This window comes from Mercenaria mercenaria, chromosome 1, assembly GCF_021730395.1.
Source record: "Mercenaria mercenaria strain notata chromosome 1, MADL_Memer_1, whole genome shotgun sequence".
Classification (NCBI taxonomy): Eukaryota; Metazoa; Mollusca; class Bivalvia; order Venerida; family Veneridae; genus Mercenaria; species Mercenaria mercenaria.
This window is the reverse complement of record NC_069361.1, coordinates 17,461,117-17,479,146: the sequence shown is the minus strand read 5'-3', so window position 1 is coordinate 17,479,146 and position 18,030 is coordinate 17,461,117. Positions and strand designations below refer to the sequence as shown.

Below are 18,030 nucleotides of genomic sequence, written 5' to 3'. Positions count from 1 at the left end.
AGGGAGTTGGGGAGGGCCTGAGCTAAAAATATAAAAACCTTTATACAACTTCTACACATGAACCAATTGATGGATATTCATCAAATATGGTCTGTAGCATCCTTGCAAGAGGCCACCAGAGTTAAATATGAAAAAAATGAACAATTTCTTTTTCTGAACTAATTGATGAATCTTCTCCAAACTTGTATAACATCTTACAATGGTCTTAAGATTCTCAAATGGTTGAGCTTGGTCACTTTTTAGCATTTTCTCATGAACCAAGTAATAGTTCTTCACAAAAGTTGGTCTGTAGTATTCTTTTACAGTCATTTCTCAAGAATATAAAAATGGTTCTATCTGGCCCCTTTAAGGAGTCCTAAAAGATACAAAAAGCTTTATTTAATGTTGAAAACATTATAACAAGTTAATAGTAGCTAATGATTTCCAACAAACATATATAAAACCGAGATTAAAAAAGATAAAGCAGCTATGTGTTTAGGCATATTATTAAAATGTATATATAATATAAAATATTAAGAGATTTACATTAAACTTCTAGTATCTATGACAAGGTTAAATGTATACATAAGACAATTACAAAGAAAATTACAATAAAAAGTGTTTTTCATGAAAGCATAACAAATAGTACAAATGAATAATACTTATGATAAAAAAGTTGGCAGAGCACTCTGTGCATTTTAAAAAGGTACGTTCGACTAAAAAGTGCTGAAGAAAACATATTTACAGTTATGATGCTTAGAACATACTCCTTATGGAGGAAGGAAAAACAAACAAAACGTAATAAGCACAAACTCCAGAGTAATCAGATCACCCATCTTTTACCAGTGTTTGAATGTCCAATCTGCCCAACTAATCTACTTGTCCAGTTGACAATAGGTAGGCTTCTGTATGGCAAACAGGAAGAAATCACAAAGTACCCGAGTGTCTGATCGTTTGGAGTATACAGACAAGCATGTAAAGTTAAGGAAACATAACTAGGATTATAAAATTACAGATTACATAACAGTTTTGGCACTAAGCTTACAGCAGTGAAATATCAAGTTTACATACTAAAAGAATAGGGAATGGTTAATATAAAGGTACGGGTGCAGCATGTATAATGCATTGAATGCTGGCTTTTATCAGTCGATCAACATTTATTGCATCCACATGCTTGAAATGCTAGGATATAAACAAGGTTTTTTGAAACAAGGGCAAAACCTTTACTTAAGTTGGTCAAATTGTTCATAATAAACATGCATTAGAGTATGTTTAAGAAATTGACAAAATATTATTTAGTGTTGGTGTGATTTCATGTACAGTACTATTTAATCAAGTGTGCAATGAGGACAACTGCTGTTCATGTAAATCAATGATCAGATAAACCATAGTATGCTGAAATAAAAGATGGTTATGCAGTTGGCTTTATCATTGTAAAATATTTTTTTGGGCACAAAATTTGTTGTTGTTTTTTTATCAAAACAGCTTTTTTAGGGGCATGAACTTTGGTGTTTTTGTTCAAAACAGCTTTTTAGTGAGGATGTTAATTTGTGGATTTTAATTTCTGAACATAAAATGAAATGGGAATCATTAGAATTTAACCTTGTAGATTTACTCAACCATAAAATCCAAAAATTAAATCCCCACGAATATGCAGGAGTTCCATACTTAAACCATGACGTGGTTCTCTTACTGTGTTAGGTAAAGAGAGGACTTTAGTTTTGTAGTAACTATTCTTGTTATATTTCAGAGAGTAGAAGTTCCTCAGCATGTTCCCAGACCCAACCTTACCCTCATTTACTTAGCGGTCTCACTAGGGAACAGCTTGATAACCCAGTCTTAGTAAAATTCCTCATGTCTCAGAGACAGTCTGACCTCTCATCCGTCGGTGGGTACTCTAACGTGGAGTCAGGTTCACAACCGGATAGCGAGAGAAATCCTCAACGACGAGGTTCCTTGACTTCAAACATGTCTGAACCCGGGTCATTTCCAGCAACAAACCAGGAGAGTAATTTGTTTAGTAAATCTATAGAAGCAGTAAGTGGAAGTTCGGACATATCAGCCGCAATGAGTCTAAAAGCTTCAATAGATAAATTATCGGCTGAACAGAATCAAGGTGAAAATGATGGAATGAAAACATCTAAGGAATACGGAAGTATTAATTCTACAAATTCTATTAGTATGCTGAATAAACCATTAGAAAGGGTAGGTTTTGTGACTTTAGATGCTTTAATGAGAGGGGATGGGGATATAGGGAAACTGTTGAACAAAAGTTTAGAATCTATTGAAAAAGGGACTATCCCTGAAGGAGCCTCGCCATTACAGAAACAAGCGAGCAATGAGTCTAAGGTCTCCTCAGAGGCTTGTAAGAGAGAAAGAAGGGATAGCACATTTAGTTTAGATACTGGTAGTGACTCAGAAAAGAAGTCTGTATCATTAAAATATATGGGGACATTACCTGAGGGAACAAATTATGAGTCTCTTGTAAGACAAGTGTCTCAGGATAACAAGAACAAACCGCTGATGATTACTTTATTTAGCTCTCCGGAAGCGATGACTCAACTTAGAAAAACCCCTGATGCTGGAAGTACCCCAGTTTTGAAGTCACGTGAGGGACATTCAGGAATAGAAACTGGGTATAAAAGTGATGGTAGCTCAAAAACAAACAGTACTAGAACATTAACTCATATGAGTGACATGGAATCTCAGAGTGCTATGAGCACTTTTTCTTTAGGAGAACAAATAAAACGAATGTGTGATGGATATAATTCTGAACAAAGTATGGAAGTAGAGACACCTAGAGCAGAACATGGTGATACTGTTTTACAATCCACTAAAGTAAATGGATCAAAAGAGTCAGGCATTCGGTCTGAAGATTCGAAAAGTATTAACAGTGGGATTGGACTAAGAGATTCTGGTGACAGGTTAAAGGATTTATCATTACCTTATATTAGAAACAGTCCAGTTAAAGATTGCTTTGTGAAGTTAGAAAAACTTGAGACCGATGAAATGGCCTTTCCAAGATCTGTAATAATAGATAATGGTTCACCAATTAGGAAAAGGCTGAAATCAAAGAAAGAACGAGATCAGATGTCTCGTAGGAAACAAAAAGAAAGCTTCATTCTTCAGTCAGATACTAACTCTGAGGGTGAGAATGAGTCACATTCTCCTAGTAAATTCCATCTTCCATCTAGACTAAGTTCCAAGTCGGAGGAGGATCTGGTTCAAACTGGTTCAGAGGATAGGACACCACGACCAGTTGATACACCAGAAATGAAAAGGTCAAGGTCACTGCTTGATGAAGTTCAGCTTGAAACAGAAACCCCCTCAGATTCTTGTGAAGACAAGTCACATGCAAATCAGAAACAAAGGTTTGTTTGCATAATACTTTTTACCTGCTTGAACAATTAATTTTTAGCTAGACTATGCAAAGTATATGGATCATTATCCTACTAGCTCCTGGAGCAGTCTTCAAGGTCTGCATGTTGGTTAAAGTTTTAATGCACTTCTGACATATCTTAGTTATTTCTTAATGGATTTGCTTCAGACTTAAACTAGATGTTCCTCATCATCAGCCACATCATATTATAGAAGGGATATAACTCTCAGATATTTTATGAATTATGTCACCATTTTACTTAGAATTTCATGTTAATGATATTTTGCAGAACCTAAAAAAACTATGCTCTCACTTCAATCAGTTCTTTGCAGAGATTAGCTCAATGCTAGTTAAATATCCAGTAACACTGGTTAGGTTAACTGTAGAATTTTTTTGTTGAATTCAGCAATACAGTATAGATCAAACTATGGAGAAATGAATCAGAAGCCAACAAACACAGGAAATTCTTAGTCTGATTTTTTTTACAGGGAATGAAATAATGGCACTATAAAGTGTAGTTTCTTTGTAGAAATGTGAAAAGATTTTATATTTTGTAATATGATTTCAGTGTAATACACTATCGAGGGCCATCTTTGTCAGTTGCTGTGATACAAGAGTTCAAAGGTGACCTGTACGTCTGCTACAATGGTAGTGAGATCAGAAGATTTGAATTAAAGGTAGTAGGAATTGGATATTTATAAATATACCTCTGCTAAAGACAACCTGTGAACTGCAAAGACTACTTGTTTCATTTTCATTTTTAGCTCAACTATACGAAGTATAAGGAGAGCTATCCTACTTGATCTGGCGTCGGCGTCCTTCCACTTTCTCTTTTTTCTTCCTCTCTCTGTAATTACTTGATGGATTTGATTCAAACTTAAAATAGATATTCCTCATCATCACCCACATCATCTGACATAAGGGCCATAACTCTGGCGCCAATATTTCATGATTTATCCCCCCTTTTCACTCAGATGTAATGCCAGGAGTTATACCTAGGGTCTTTGTCTTGCAATAAAGCTTGAAAGTTGCCCCATAATTGTACCCTCCGACAACAAAGTTGTAAGGGGGGGGGAGTATACTGGTTTCAGGTTGTCTGTCTGTCCGTCTGTCTGTCTGTCCGTAGACACAATCTTGTGCACACCATCTCTCCTCATCCCCTTGACACAATTTAATGAAACTTCACACAAGTAATCAGTAACAACAGTAGTTGTGCATGGGGCATGTTAGATTCTTTCAGAAAAAAAATTTGCAGAGTTATGGGACTTTGTTTTTTGTTACTATACTATATAAATAGACACAATCTTGTGCACACCATCTCTCCTCATCCCCTTGACACAATTTAATGAAACTTCACACAAGTAATCAGTAACAACAGTAGTTGTGCATGGGGCATGTTAGGTTCTTTCAGAAAAAAAATTTGCAGAGTTATGGGACTTTGTTTTTTGTTACTATACTATATACATAGACACAATCTTGTGCACACCATCTCTCCTCATCCCCTTGACACAATTTAATGAAACTTCACACAAGTAATCAGTAACAACAGTAGTTGTGCATGGGGAATGTTAGGTTCTTTCAGAAAAAAAATTTGCAGAGTTATGGGACTTTGTTTTTTGTTACTATACTATATACATAGACACAATCTTGTGCGCACTATCTCTCCTCATCCCCTTGACACAATTTAATGAACTTCACACAAGTGATCAGTAACAACAGTAGTTGTGCATGGGGCATGTTAGGTTCTTTCAACGACAAAAATTGCAGAGTTATGGGACTTTGTTTCTTGTTAACATACTATGTACATACAGTCTGCATATGCAATCTTGTGCGCGCCTAATCTTCCGAACCCTTGCACACAAGTTAATGAAACTTCACACAAGTGATCAGTACCAACCCTAGTTGTGCATGGTGCATGTAACTTTCTTTTAGATAAATATTCTGCATAGTTATGGCACTTTGTTTTTTATTACTATATTGTATACATACAGTCTATATACATACAGTCCACATAATTATGCAATCTTGTGTGCATCAAATTGCAATATACTGTGTCAGTGCATGCGGGGGGTACATTCATCACCTTTAGTGATAGCTCTAGTTATGATCTGAATTGTCTTGTTTGACATTTAAACCAACCAAACTAGACAGAACTGAACATTGTCGTACCATGAAGCCAAGCTGTGGTTAAGTTCTTGCTTGCACAGAGTTCTGAAAAAAATCTGTTTTGTTTAAAGTATTGTTTATTTCTCTTTTAGAACATACTGTTTATTAAGTCAGATTTAAGTTTTTTTTGCAATTTATATTTGTTTTTGTAGCAAATAAAATGTTTGAACTGGTTATAATGCTTTTTTCAGACTGGTCGTATATTGAAAGAGTTAGACTGCTCCCCATACTTAGTAAACTGCTTGCATGTAACAAGTATAGAAGGTAGGGGAGATGTACTATATACAGGAGGTACCTGCAAAAAACTGATGCTCTTTGAGCCACAGGTGAGGGAAAATGTCATATGAATTACTCTATTTTTAGGGAACGAGTTCTTGCTACTTCAAAAGTTTTATGCTAAATGTGGTTTAAGACAGTAACTGTTGCTCTTTGTTTAAGTTTGTCTGAACTTTGGTTATTGCAGATAATAAGAATATGTATTTTCTTGCCAAGAAAGATGTACATTTTTCCATGTTTGTAGACTGTGTTTTACTTGATATTAAATACAAACATCATACAGTAATTATGATGTTGACATATATTTTTAATTCAAATATTCAAAGAATAGTAAGAGCTATTCTACTCATCAGGTGTCACCTTCATCCTCAGTGTCAAACTTTGATTAAATTTTTGCAGGTGAGTTCATGTCTCATTAACTGTTGCATGTATAGGATTGAAACTTTACAAGTGTTTATCATTCATCAAACCTACTGAAATAACCAAGTTAGATCAATCTTGGTGGAATTTATTACAAATTATGGCCCTTTTCAAACTTAGAAAGTTTAGTTAAAGTTTTGCATGCAACTGTCAAGCTGTAGCCCAGGAATAACTACATGTATTGGATTAAAACTTAAAACAGTGCTACAAAGTCATCAGCCATACTGATAAAAAGAAGTTAGACAATTCTTGGTTAAATTTAGTAAATGTGATGGCCCTTTTTCAACTTAACAAATTTGGTTAAAGGTTTGCTTGCAACTATCAAGCTGTATCTCAAAAACAGCTACATGTATTGGATTGAATCTTCACGTTAGTGTTCGTAATCCCATAAAATCTCTGCATTTATTAATCAGTACATTAAAATACATGGTTGTTAATCAATCATGATGAAAATGATTGTGGTCAAAATGTAATGAAAAAAGCTAAACTTTTAACTTTTGGGCAGATGTCAGAATTTGTCAATGATGAGAAATGTTGATGTCTGTTATCATGGACCGTTTATTCATGATTTGTTAATGCCATGAATATTAAATTAAATGAGCCATGCCATGAGAAAACCAACATAGTGGCTTTGTGACCCGCATGGATCCAGACCAGCCTGCGCATCTGCGCAGTCTGGTCAGGATCCATGCTGTCCGCTAACAGTTTCTCTAATTGCAATAGGGTTTGAAAGCGAACAGCATGGATCCTGACCAGACAGCGCGGATGTGCAGGTTGGTCTAGATCCATGCTGGTTGCAAAGCCACTATGTTGGTTTTCTCATGGCGCAGCTCAAATATTGAATTGAAACTTCACAGAATGCTTCTGTCATAGGACTTAGAGAATTAGCCGAATTAATCCAATTTTGATTGGATTTAATGTAAAATATGGCACTTCTTGGAAATAGAAAATTTGGTTACGTTTTGCGTGCAACTTACATTGAAACCTCACACAATCATTGTAATAAAATAATTCAGTAACATAGGTCTTGCCAAGTTATAACCTTTGTTCCGCTTAGAAGTTGCCAATAGTTGAGCATGTCTTGTTTTACAATGGTCTGTCTTTGACATAAAGGTTATACAACTTTACAATTTTTTTTCTGTAACAGGCGTTCTTTTTCAGATGCCACATTTTCTAAATTAATGTAATTCTATGAACCTATTAATAACAATTTTGTCCTCTGTTACAGAAATTTAGCTTGATAACAACATTTGACTATACAGAGAGAATCACGTGTTTCCATGAGAATTGGGGACGTCTGTTTGTAGGTCTGTCAGACGGTGGTATCTCTGTCAGAAGTTTGAAGGTAAAAATTATTTTACATTTCTTATTTGGAGAAAAATGTTGAAAGACTGTCAGATTATTAAAATGAAAGTTCCATAAAAGGTTGATATTTAAAAAAAATATGAAATTGGACTGTAGATATATATCATTTTTGATGTTATGAAGTGTGGACATAAACATTACTTATTCTTTGAAAAAAATGGGGCTGTCTGACACTGTGTTAAACAGCTTTTGTAAATTAAGCATAAATAATGCACTTAAATATTTATATAGTAAAATACTGTAGTCCATGAACAGTGCGTGACAAGCAGTGTGATCAGATTCTTGTATTCACTTTTTGTTGTATTTGAAAAAGTAAAAACTTTTGTAACATTGATTTCTAAGAGATAGTTCTTACCACATAATAATTATGAAAGACAGTTTGGAAAAAATGCACATAGTTCTTACCAAGTAATAATTATGAAAGACAGTTTGGAAAAAATGCACATGTTGCAGTTTAACAAACCATCAAAAATAATTCCCACAATGATAATTATTAAGGGACAAAATATTACAGACTAAAGAGACAAGTAAATGTGTTACTTTGTACATTTAGACTGACAAGGAGTTGAACTGTTTTTCGTGTACGACAAGTGTTATATACAGCATTGGGAGCAGCAGCGCTGGAATGACAAAGATGTTGTGTTTAGCAACAGCAGATAAAGTGATCTACGTGCTTGATGCTATAACAGGACTGTTGATCACAATGCTTGAAGGACATACACAATCCCCAAGGTGCTTACAGGTAAACAATTCCATTCTGTGTTTATTTTATATACTTTAACATACTGAAATGTGTACAATTACTGTAGATACAGTCACTTTATCCACTATTTTGTTCTATGATTTGACAGACAAGATGTTGGTTAAGAATTTATTGTATGTTATCAGTTGTGCATTAAGAGTTAATGCTGCTTTATACTGGCGAATAATTTCAGTATGTTTATCCTATGATATAAAAAATATTTTACAGTGGGGTCTATTTCTTTAAGTAATTTTGTCAATTTTATCTCTTCAGTTATTATGAATGAATAGGGGATGCTACATTCCTTATGCAACAATGTTATTAATGATACTATTAATTTTTTACAGGTGTATGGAGAGAATGTGGTAAGTGGAGGGGCTGACCAGGCACTGACAGTACATTCTATAACAGTAAGTGTTACATTCTATAACAGTAAGTGTTACATTCTATAACAGTAAGTGTTACATATAACAGTGTTTCCAGAAGTCAATACGGTTGTCAACTTGTCTTCCCACTGATCAGACACTAAACTGCATATGAATCAAAACAACATGTTACATTACAAAGAATAAGTAGGTACCATGGAGGCAATAAAAAGAAACGGATATTTAATTTATTTCTATTGAAACCATTTTATCAGAGAATGTTACCAGGTAATATACAAAACTTTACCTACTGTAATGAGACAGAAACTAGACGGTAATAAATGAGTTTTGGAATTCAGAAAAAAAGCCAGCTTAGAATTATCTTGATTTAAATTAGGTTGCTGTAGAATAATTAGTATTCATAGATAGCCTAGTTCCATGGATTTTATGGACGTGTTAGTTAAAAAAAAATTAATCCCAATGTACCACTAAAATTTATATATATTATGTTCAGTACTCAAACTCCATGACTTTATCTCCCCACATAATAGCTATTTTGGCGAAATCCAAATTTCATGCCTATGGAATGAAATGATTTAACAGTAGTATAGTATAAGTGAGAGATTGGATTTATTTCAGACTGGTGATCTGTATAAAATGACAGATTGTGGTCATACAGTTACACACATCTGGTGTGATACTTCTACTATATATACAGCTGGCTGTGATCATATGGTGCGGACATTTAACTATGTAAGTATACGCAACTTGCAATATGATGCTCCTGCAGTAAATGTGAAAAGTTTGCACTTCACTTCCAGTGATTTGATAATATCACTTTTTATGGTGAATATCACTTTCTATGGACCTCCATGTAACCAGTTACTGACCAATAACATTAGCGGAATTTATGAGTCATAAAATAATAAAGTACATTGTTTGTTCATAGTTCACCAAAGGGTGAATTTTCTGTTAGGACTTCAGCAGTTGTTAAATAGGTAGAAGTCTGGCACAATGCTATATCTGCATTTACTAATAAACACATTAGTCTTAGCTAAAATGATAATACGGCTATGCATTAATCTATTTTTAACTTTATGTGTCAGTGTGATTTTAAACCCAACAAAATAGAGGAAACTAAAAGGATCATTGTATTTGGTAATGTTTAAAACATTCTGTAAAACTGTTGCATGTTGGCCTTTTACCTCAGGATTTGAAGACAGGTGAGGTATTGCAGACTACAGGCAGAGGTATAGTGACATGTGGCATTGTGAAAGACAAAATGGTTATTGTTGGGAAGCGAGATGGAGGAGTGGAAGCACTGATGTTAGATAAACTCAGTAAATTGACCTGTAAGGTGAGGACAAAATTTACTGTAATAGTTTTTATAGCTACATTGCTGAAATTAATGATTTTTAGGAGATCAAGCTCTAATTTTATTAAAACATGCCTGTTGATTTAGACCAAAAAGATTGTCAATAATGACTTGTTTACACTTACCAAAATATTTTACCAAAGACAAAAATGTGTCACTTCCTGTTTTTGTTGACCATTCAAGTTAACAGTTTGTTTACATTGTATTAATCACCGTTAGGTAAAGGGTATCACAGATTGAATATATTGAACATTGATACATATGAAGAATGTCTGTGATAAAAAGTCCAAGTTCATTACACTTGTGTGTAAGGGCCATTGTATCTATCAACATACATATATGATAAAATATAGATTTCATTACAGACCTTTAGTGGGGCTTTAAAACCTAGAATGTTGACAGTAACCTTAAAAGATTTAAGTAACTTGTTCATTTACTGACAGTTACATTTAAAAGGATTTGCGACTTGAGAATGTCTAATGCTCCTTGATAAATGATTTTACAGTTTGGTACATGTAGCCTTCAGTTTGGTGTGTTCAGCCATTTAAAACTACATGTGTTGTCAGAACATGTGAGTGACAAAGCATCACATTGTACACACAGAGAGTGTAATCATATCTTCGTGAAACAAGATAATAGGCGGGTAAGTCTTTCTGACTTGTTTTTATACAATTCTTGTCCTGTTTGCAAGGAATAACAACCGTAAAATGAATGTGCTTATCATGAAAAGGGTGCTGTATAAATCTTTTATAAAATAATAATCTATTGAAAATGATTGTGATCTTTGCATGAAAAGGAGTGCATTGTATATCTGAATTAGATTATTGCTTTAGAACTTATTTTTAGCTCACCTGTCACAAAGTGACAAGGTGAGCTTTTGTGATCGCGCAGCGTCCGTCGTCCGTCGTCCGTGCGTCCGTGCGTCCGTCCGTCAGTCCGTAAACTTTTGCTTGTGACCATCTAGAGGTCACATTTGTCAGGGGAACTTTATGAAATTTGGTCAGAATGTTCATTCTTAATGTATCTAGGTCAAGTTCGAAACTGGGTCACGTGCAATCAAAACTAGGTCAGTAGGTCTAAAAATAGAAAAACCTTGTGACCTCTCTAGAGGCCATATATATTTCCACAAGATCTTCATGAAAATTGGTCAGAATGTTCACCTTAATGATTTCTAGATCAAGTTCGAAACTGGGTCACATGCGGTCAAAAACTAGGTCAGTAGGTCTAAAAATAGAAAAACCTTGTGACCTCTCTAGAGGCCATATTTTTCATGAGATCTTCATGTATATGGTCAGAATTTCATCTTGATGATATCTAGATCAAGTTCGAAACTGGTCATGTGGGGTCAACAACTAGGTCAGTAGATCTAAAAATAGAAAAACCTTGTGACCTCTCTAGAGGCCATATTTCTCAATGGATCTTCATGAAAATTTGTCAGAATGTTCATCTTGATGATATCTAGGTCAGATTCGAAACTGGGTCACGTGCAATCAAAAACTAGGTCAGTAGGTCTAAAAATAGAAAAACCTTGTGACTCTCTGAGCCATATTTTCAATGACTTCATGAAAATTGATCAGGATGTTTACTTGATGATATCTAGGTCATGTTCAAACTGGGTCACGTCGAATTAAAAACTAGGTCAGTAGATCTAAAAAATAGAAAAACCTTGTGACCTCGCTAGAGGCCATATTTTTCATGAGATCTCATGAATATTGGTCAGTTGTTCCCTTGATGATATCTAGGTCAGTTCGAAACTGGTCACGTGGGTCTAAAACTAGGTCAGTAGGTCTAAAAATAGAAAACCTTGGACCATCTCTAGAGGCCATATTTCTCAACGGATCTTCATGAAAATTGGTGAGAATGTTCAGCTTGATGATATCTAGGTCAGGTTCGTAACTGGGTCATGTGCGGTCAAAAACTAGGTCAGTAGGTCGAAAAATAGAAAAACCTTGTGACCTCTCTAGAGGCATTATTTTTCACGAGATCTTCATGAAAATTGGTGAGAATGTTCTACCTTGATGATTCTAGGTCAAGTTTAAAAGCGGTCAGTGCCTTCAAAAACTAGGTCATAGGTCAAATAATAGAAAAACCTTTGACCCTCACTAAGAGGCCACATTTTTCAATGGATTTCATGAAAATTGGTCCAGATTTTTTATCTTGTGATATCTAGTCACATGTGCTCAAAAACAGGTCACTATGTCAAATATTAGAAATAATGGATCTTTACTCAGTCAACACTGGGTCATTGGGATAGGTGAGCGATTCAGGACCATCATGGTCCTCTTGTTGTTAATTGTACAGACAGCTGGAAAAGTGCAGATGCATGTGAATTTTGATCTAATTTTCCTCATAATACCAGTTCCCACATCAGAAATGTTTTAAAAACTTAAGTTGTTTGGAACTTAACAATTTTAAGTGAAGCAGAATTGAAGTTTTACATGACTTAAGGTCAGGAATTCGAGGCATTTACTGGCTTTAAAATGGAGTCCAGTTTTCTGTTTGTAGTAAATTTTCTAATGATAGAAGTAGAACTATGAGCAGCTCGACCAATGCTTAAAGTGTTCAAACATCTGCCAGCATGATACCATTACGTTTAGTTTATAATATTGACCAACAGTATTATTTGGTACAGTGTGATTTTCTTCTCTGTTTGCAGGAACATATATTAAGTCACCTGACGTAATGAATTTGGAGTTTGGTCGAATTACAGCATAGTGAATCTCAGCATCATGTTTTTCTGAGAAAGACAGTTACAAAAGATCAGAGAAGACCCTCAACATATTATACACTTATTAAAAACCATTCATAAGGCGTGCAATGACGTAATCTGATCCAGGTGCGTAGCACGGTCGTAAAAAGTAGTTACCATTTTTTCTAACACTGTTGATACTAGTATGTCGTGTTAGAATTGAAATAATAAGTTCCGAAGTGTGATTTATCATAGACTAACGCGAGTTTTTCATTCTAATGTGAAACAGTGTATCACTTAGCCTTCGTTCTCGAGATATATTCTTACGCATAAGAACCCAAAACACGGGTTATTCTACGATAAACCATGTTTGGGAACTTATTATTTCTTAAACATCAGAAATGATTTTTTTAATTTGTTTTTCAAGATCTAACTTTAGCTGAGAAAAATTTAGTGTTGAACAAACTATGGAACGTGATTTATATAAGGAGTTCTGTAATAAAGTTACCAATGTCTGGCAGCTAAAACAGTGGTATCTCATTCTTTGTGATTTGTCATGACAGAATGTTACCTCAGAGGGGTCAGTGCATTTATTTGAGAATGTTATCACATTGAGGAAAAATATTTTACATCAAGTACATTCATTTTATACTTATACACAACTACACTAAGCAAACATCTTTATGTCACATGTTACGCTATCACATGTCACTCTGTCACATGTTGCCCTATCACATTTTACTGTATCACAAACAGAAATATTGTCATATTGCAGTATTCATTATTTCAATATATTTCAGTAATAGTGTAAAAAAGAGCCACTATTTCATAGCGCACATTATTGCATAAAAAAGATATAACAATACTTTGTACATCAGAAATACAGAAATATTACATACTAAACTTCCATGTTCAATCTCACATACAGAATATCATAACAGTGCAAGTTCACTATCACAGAAATATCAAAGTACACACAATCTCATGTGACAATTCAGTGTACATTTTCACATAATAGAGAACATATGACAAAGCAGTGTTCACTATCACTTACATAAATGTCATAACTACTTTAGTGTATGTACATAAATATAATAACAGTACAGAAGTATTATAATAATTTGGTGTGCACCATCACATACAGAATTATCAAAATTTACATTGGGCACTATCACACGTAGAAATGCGATTATAATGGGTTGCATGCACAGTTTCTAATTATATATGATATAGTTAATTGCTCTGACATATTTTCTTACAGTGATATTTTTCTGTAGACTGTAATGTAATCTATAATGGAGGTCACAATGTTGGTAAAAATGTTTGTCTCTGTATTATAAACTGGGTCATCTGTGGTTATAAACTAACTAGTTCACAAGGTTAAATCATAAAAAAAAGCTTGTAGACTTTCTAGAAGTTATATTTTGGCCCTGATCTTTATGGAACCTGGTTAGAATGTTTGTCAGTATGAAATCTAGGTTCAGTTTGAAATGAAATCATTTTGGGGTCTAAAACTAGGTTACTAGGTCAAATTTTCAAAAAATCGTTTTGACACTGTATAGACTGTATTTTATAACTATGAAACTTGGTCAGAATAAATGTCTATGAAATCTAGGTTAAGTTTGGAACTAGGTCATCATGGGTCAAAATTTAGTCTAAGGTCAACCCATAGATAAACCTTGTTAACACTTTAGAAAAGTGTCTTGCTAAATTTCTCACTTTTTGAACTTTTTCTAATGAAATCAGTGGTGATTGCAAAAATGGTTCACCTTGATGTAAAATCTAGGTTATTACATTAAATAATAGAAAGATATCAACATCAGAAATTAAATTACTGTATGCAACAGTAATCTCAATGATACAATTTATTATGACATATTTTCAAGGTCAAACATAGGAGATCGGGTGAGCAACTTGTGACCAACATGGCTCTCATGTTCTTAAAAAATAGTGGTTTAATGGTGCTTTTCTTTTGATATGCATGTAAAGATGGGAAACAGACAGTAGGTAGAAATGAACGTTTAATACAATGGAGGAATACTGGGTATATGAACTGACGAGGTATTGAACAAATTATGTACAGATTCCCTTGTAAATCTCTAAAAGAATCTCTGTTGCTCATCTTAATGTAAGAATAATTCATGTACAGATTAATTAGGAGAATACTTTGTGTACAGTTTAAAAATTTATATTTTTGTTCAGCTTTGGATCTCGATCACCGAGGCTGCCTCAAACATTCCTGTTTTAAAATCTTACCATCCATTATCACAGAACCATTTAGAATCTGTAAACATGAGGTCTGATGTGTTCTTTGAATGTTAAAGGGTAAATTTCTTGAAGCCGAAATGTTGATAGTTTGTGTGTTCAATTTGTTGTAGGCATAGAACCTTGCTAACACCTGTATTTATGATACTAACAAGAAATATAATACCCTGGGTATTATTCAATGTGCCTTGATTATTTTTTGTGCTGAAACACAGTATTGTAGATTTAGAGAAATCATTTTGTTTGATATATATTTTTGTTCAATACAAGTTTATTCAATTTATATACGTTACTCTTTAAGGTAACATAGTTTATGTAAATTACTCTAAAAGTTTATCAACACAAAGTTTGTCAACAAGGAGTTATCAACATGACTGGTTAGCTGAATAGGTGGAACACAGTTTATTTGACTTCAATTCAGAAAGTCATCAGTATAGGGTGAGGCAAATGTTTTTCAAAGTGATATTAAGGCGTATGTTCTCATCAATGACAACGATGCGATGCGTATAATCTGCATGGCAAGGACAGTGTGTACAATCTCTGTGATGATAATGTGGTGTTTGGTCTCTGTGAGTTCCAACTATTCATATGATCTTGTTACAACATGGTTCATGGTTCTTGTTACAACATGGTTCAACCCACCCGCTTAGCTCAGTAGGGAGAGCGTTGGTCTACAGATCGCTGGGTCGCGAGTTCGATCCCCGGGTGGGGCAAATGATCTCCATTACGACTTGATAAAAGACATTTTGTCTGAAATCATTCGTCCTCCACCTCTGATAATTCATGTGGGGAAGTTGGCAGTTACTTGTGGAGAACAGGTTTGTACTGGTACAGAATCCAGGCACATTGGTTAGGCTAACTGCCCGCCGTTACATGACAGAAATACTGTTGAAAAACGGCGTTGAACCCAAAACAGACAAAATACAACATGGTTCTTCCCGCACTTGTAAAAGCAGATATTTGTCTTATAACCGGGAGACATAAGTCCAAGAAAAAAAGGAAATATCTTGTTCCAAAGTGTTTCATGCTGGCTTTTTCTTTGCCATGAATCACTTTGATCCTTGTTTTACAGAGGCAGCTAATTCTTATTATGTTTTAGTTATGATCCAGATTACCAAACTAGGCTTAGAGCTACTGAAACAAAGATCAGCTAAAATACAATGTCAAACAGGTAACTGCTATTAAGAGTTAAGTCTGTTTACCTGATGTGTTATATGCTCACTTTTTTTTTTACATCCTGCCATATTTTACATATTCTTGCCTTTTTATTGGTTCAATACCACCTTCTCGTGTACTAACATTTTAGTTCATCATTGGGATTAAAATTAAGAATATTTTCATTGTAAGGCTATCTCAGATTTAATTATATGTGATCTAAACCATTTACAACTTGTTAGAAGAGATTTTAGTTTTAACAAAATGCTGCTATTTTTATTTTAGTATAATCACATGCAATGTATTCAAACAGATTCAGTGAGGGAAGACAAGGTATATTTTCAATATTTTACAATATTCTTCAGTGTTGTCAATAATTTTGAAAACTTGACATAACTTGAAATTTTGGTTATGCATTTTGGTGGTGGTGTTGTTGTTTTCTTAAGGAAAATTGACACTTAGCTACCATATTTTTAAGTTGATGCTTAAAACATTTTTCACTATTAATTCAGTATGTGAGGAAACCTACTTGTTTTGAAAACTGTGTAAGAAGTACATTTGTTCTGTCAGTTTTATATCTACTGTGATACTGTTAAATATGCTGGGCATTAAAGCACAGATAAATGAATAGATCAACTTGAATTTGCCTCAAAAAACATGTGTTTGCATGGACAAACCTGTAACTGCCAATAAAGTGAGGCAAATGTTTGACAAGTTCAGAAATTACAAGGTTGATACTTGGACAAGTCACATGGTTTTGATAAAATCATTATAACTACTTTTTAGAAAGATACGATTCCTATACATGTACATCAGTCATTTTCCACCAGTGTTGCATTTGGGAAATTACCAGTTAGTTGAAAGGAACAAGCAATTATTGCTTTAAAATTAATGGGGACACTATAATTGCAGAATTTTGTGTGTGTATATATATACCAAAGCAGATGTTAAGTTGGTACTATTCAATGAGATTTTTTCCAACATCTATTAACACCTTGAAGAAGTTAGTTCATTTATTTTAAATAGCAAATAAAAGTAAGAAATCCTTACCTTAAAATTACTTTTCATGAATGTCTTGTGATACATGAATGATGTGATATTTTATTGTTAATTGTTCTGTCATTTTGTTGTTGTAGTCACAACTAGCTCAAGGAAGTTCTTTTGTCCAGGTTGTGTATATTGTTTTTTATTGTTTGTATGGAACCAAATATTTTATTTCTGTTAAAGACAGAGCTAGTGATATAATGAAATAAACCATGCTTGATTTGTCCTATTTCATTCAGTTAACAGAAACATGTTTTGTCCATTTTTCTTAAACATTTAAGTATACTTTCAGCCATTTTTATTTAGCTTTCTTTTGTATTATATTTGAAAACTTGGAAGAAGAAACTTCGAAGTACAATTTATTAATGAAAATTACTGTAAATCAGCTGTATGTAAGCATTCATGTGTAAACAATTGGGGAAACTTCCCGTTTGTGAAATCAATTGATGGGTTTTCCCTATCTCTACTTACTACTGTCTACTGTTTATGCACTGGGCCTTTTGAATGAAACCAGTTGAAAAAGGATGATTTTACCTCCCAAATGGGAAGCAACTTTACTATATTTATCCTGTCACTTGCAGTATTTTCGACCGTATCAGGTGCCGTATATTTTTTGATATACGTCACTTGATTTATGTGAACCAGTGAATACGGTCAGTTGATCATGTGACCTTATGATCGATTGTTTCATAAGAAATTTTGCAAGAAACCTCTCATTGTGTTGAAATGTCCGAACTAAGAAAATGAGTGGTCAATAATGTTTTTATTCACAAATGAAGAAGTTATTGCGATTTTGCCGGTAATCACGTC

At 34.1% G+C, this 18,030-nt stretch overlaps 1 protein-coding gene across 1 annotated transcript in view; it reads left to right on the top strand.

Annotated features, from left to right (window-relative positions):
* LOC123524267 (zinc finger protein 106-like) overlaps nucleotides 1-17,806 on the top strand; it is a 42,546-nt gene extending 24,740 nt beyond the window's left edge. The window contains exons 9-18 of the mRNA XM_053549988.1: nucleotides 1,730-3,350; nucleotides 3,927-4,035; nucleotides 5,716-5,850; nucleotides 7,449-7,565; nucleotides 8,139-8,327; nucleotides 8,675-8,737; nucleotides 9,332-9,445; nucleotides 9,903-10,049; nucleotides 10,573-10,710; nucleotides 12,724-17,806. Coding sequence (XP_053405963.1) covers nucleotides 1,730-3,350; nucleotides 3,927-4,035; nucleotides 5,716-5,850; nucleotides 7,449-7,565; nucleotides 8,139-8,327; nucleotides 8,675-8,737; nucleotides 9,332-9,445; nucleotides 9,903-10,049; nucleotides 10,573-10,710; nucleotides 12,724-12,750 — 2,660 coding nt within the window. The 3' untranslated portion in view covers nucleotides 12,751-17,806. The remainder of the gene's footprint in view (nucleotides 1-1,729; nucleotides 3,351-3,926; nucleotides 4,036-5,715; nucleotides 5,851-7,448; nucleotides 7,566-8,138; nucleotides 8,328-8,674; nucleotides 8,738-9,331; nucleotides 9,446-9,902; nucleotides 10,050-10,572; nucleotides 10,711-12,723) is intronic.
* The last annotated feature ends 224 nt before the right edge of the window (nucleotides 17,807-18,030 follow it).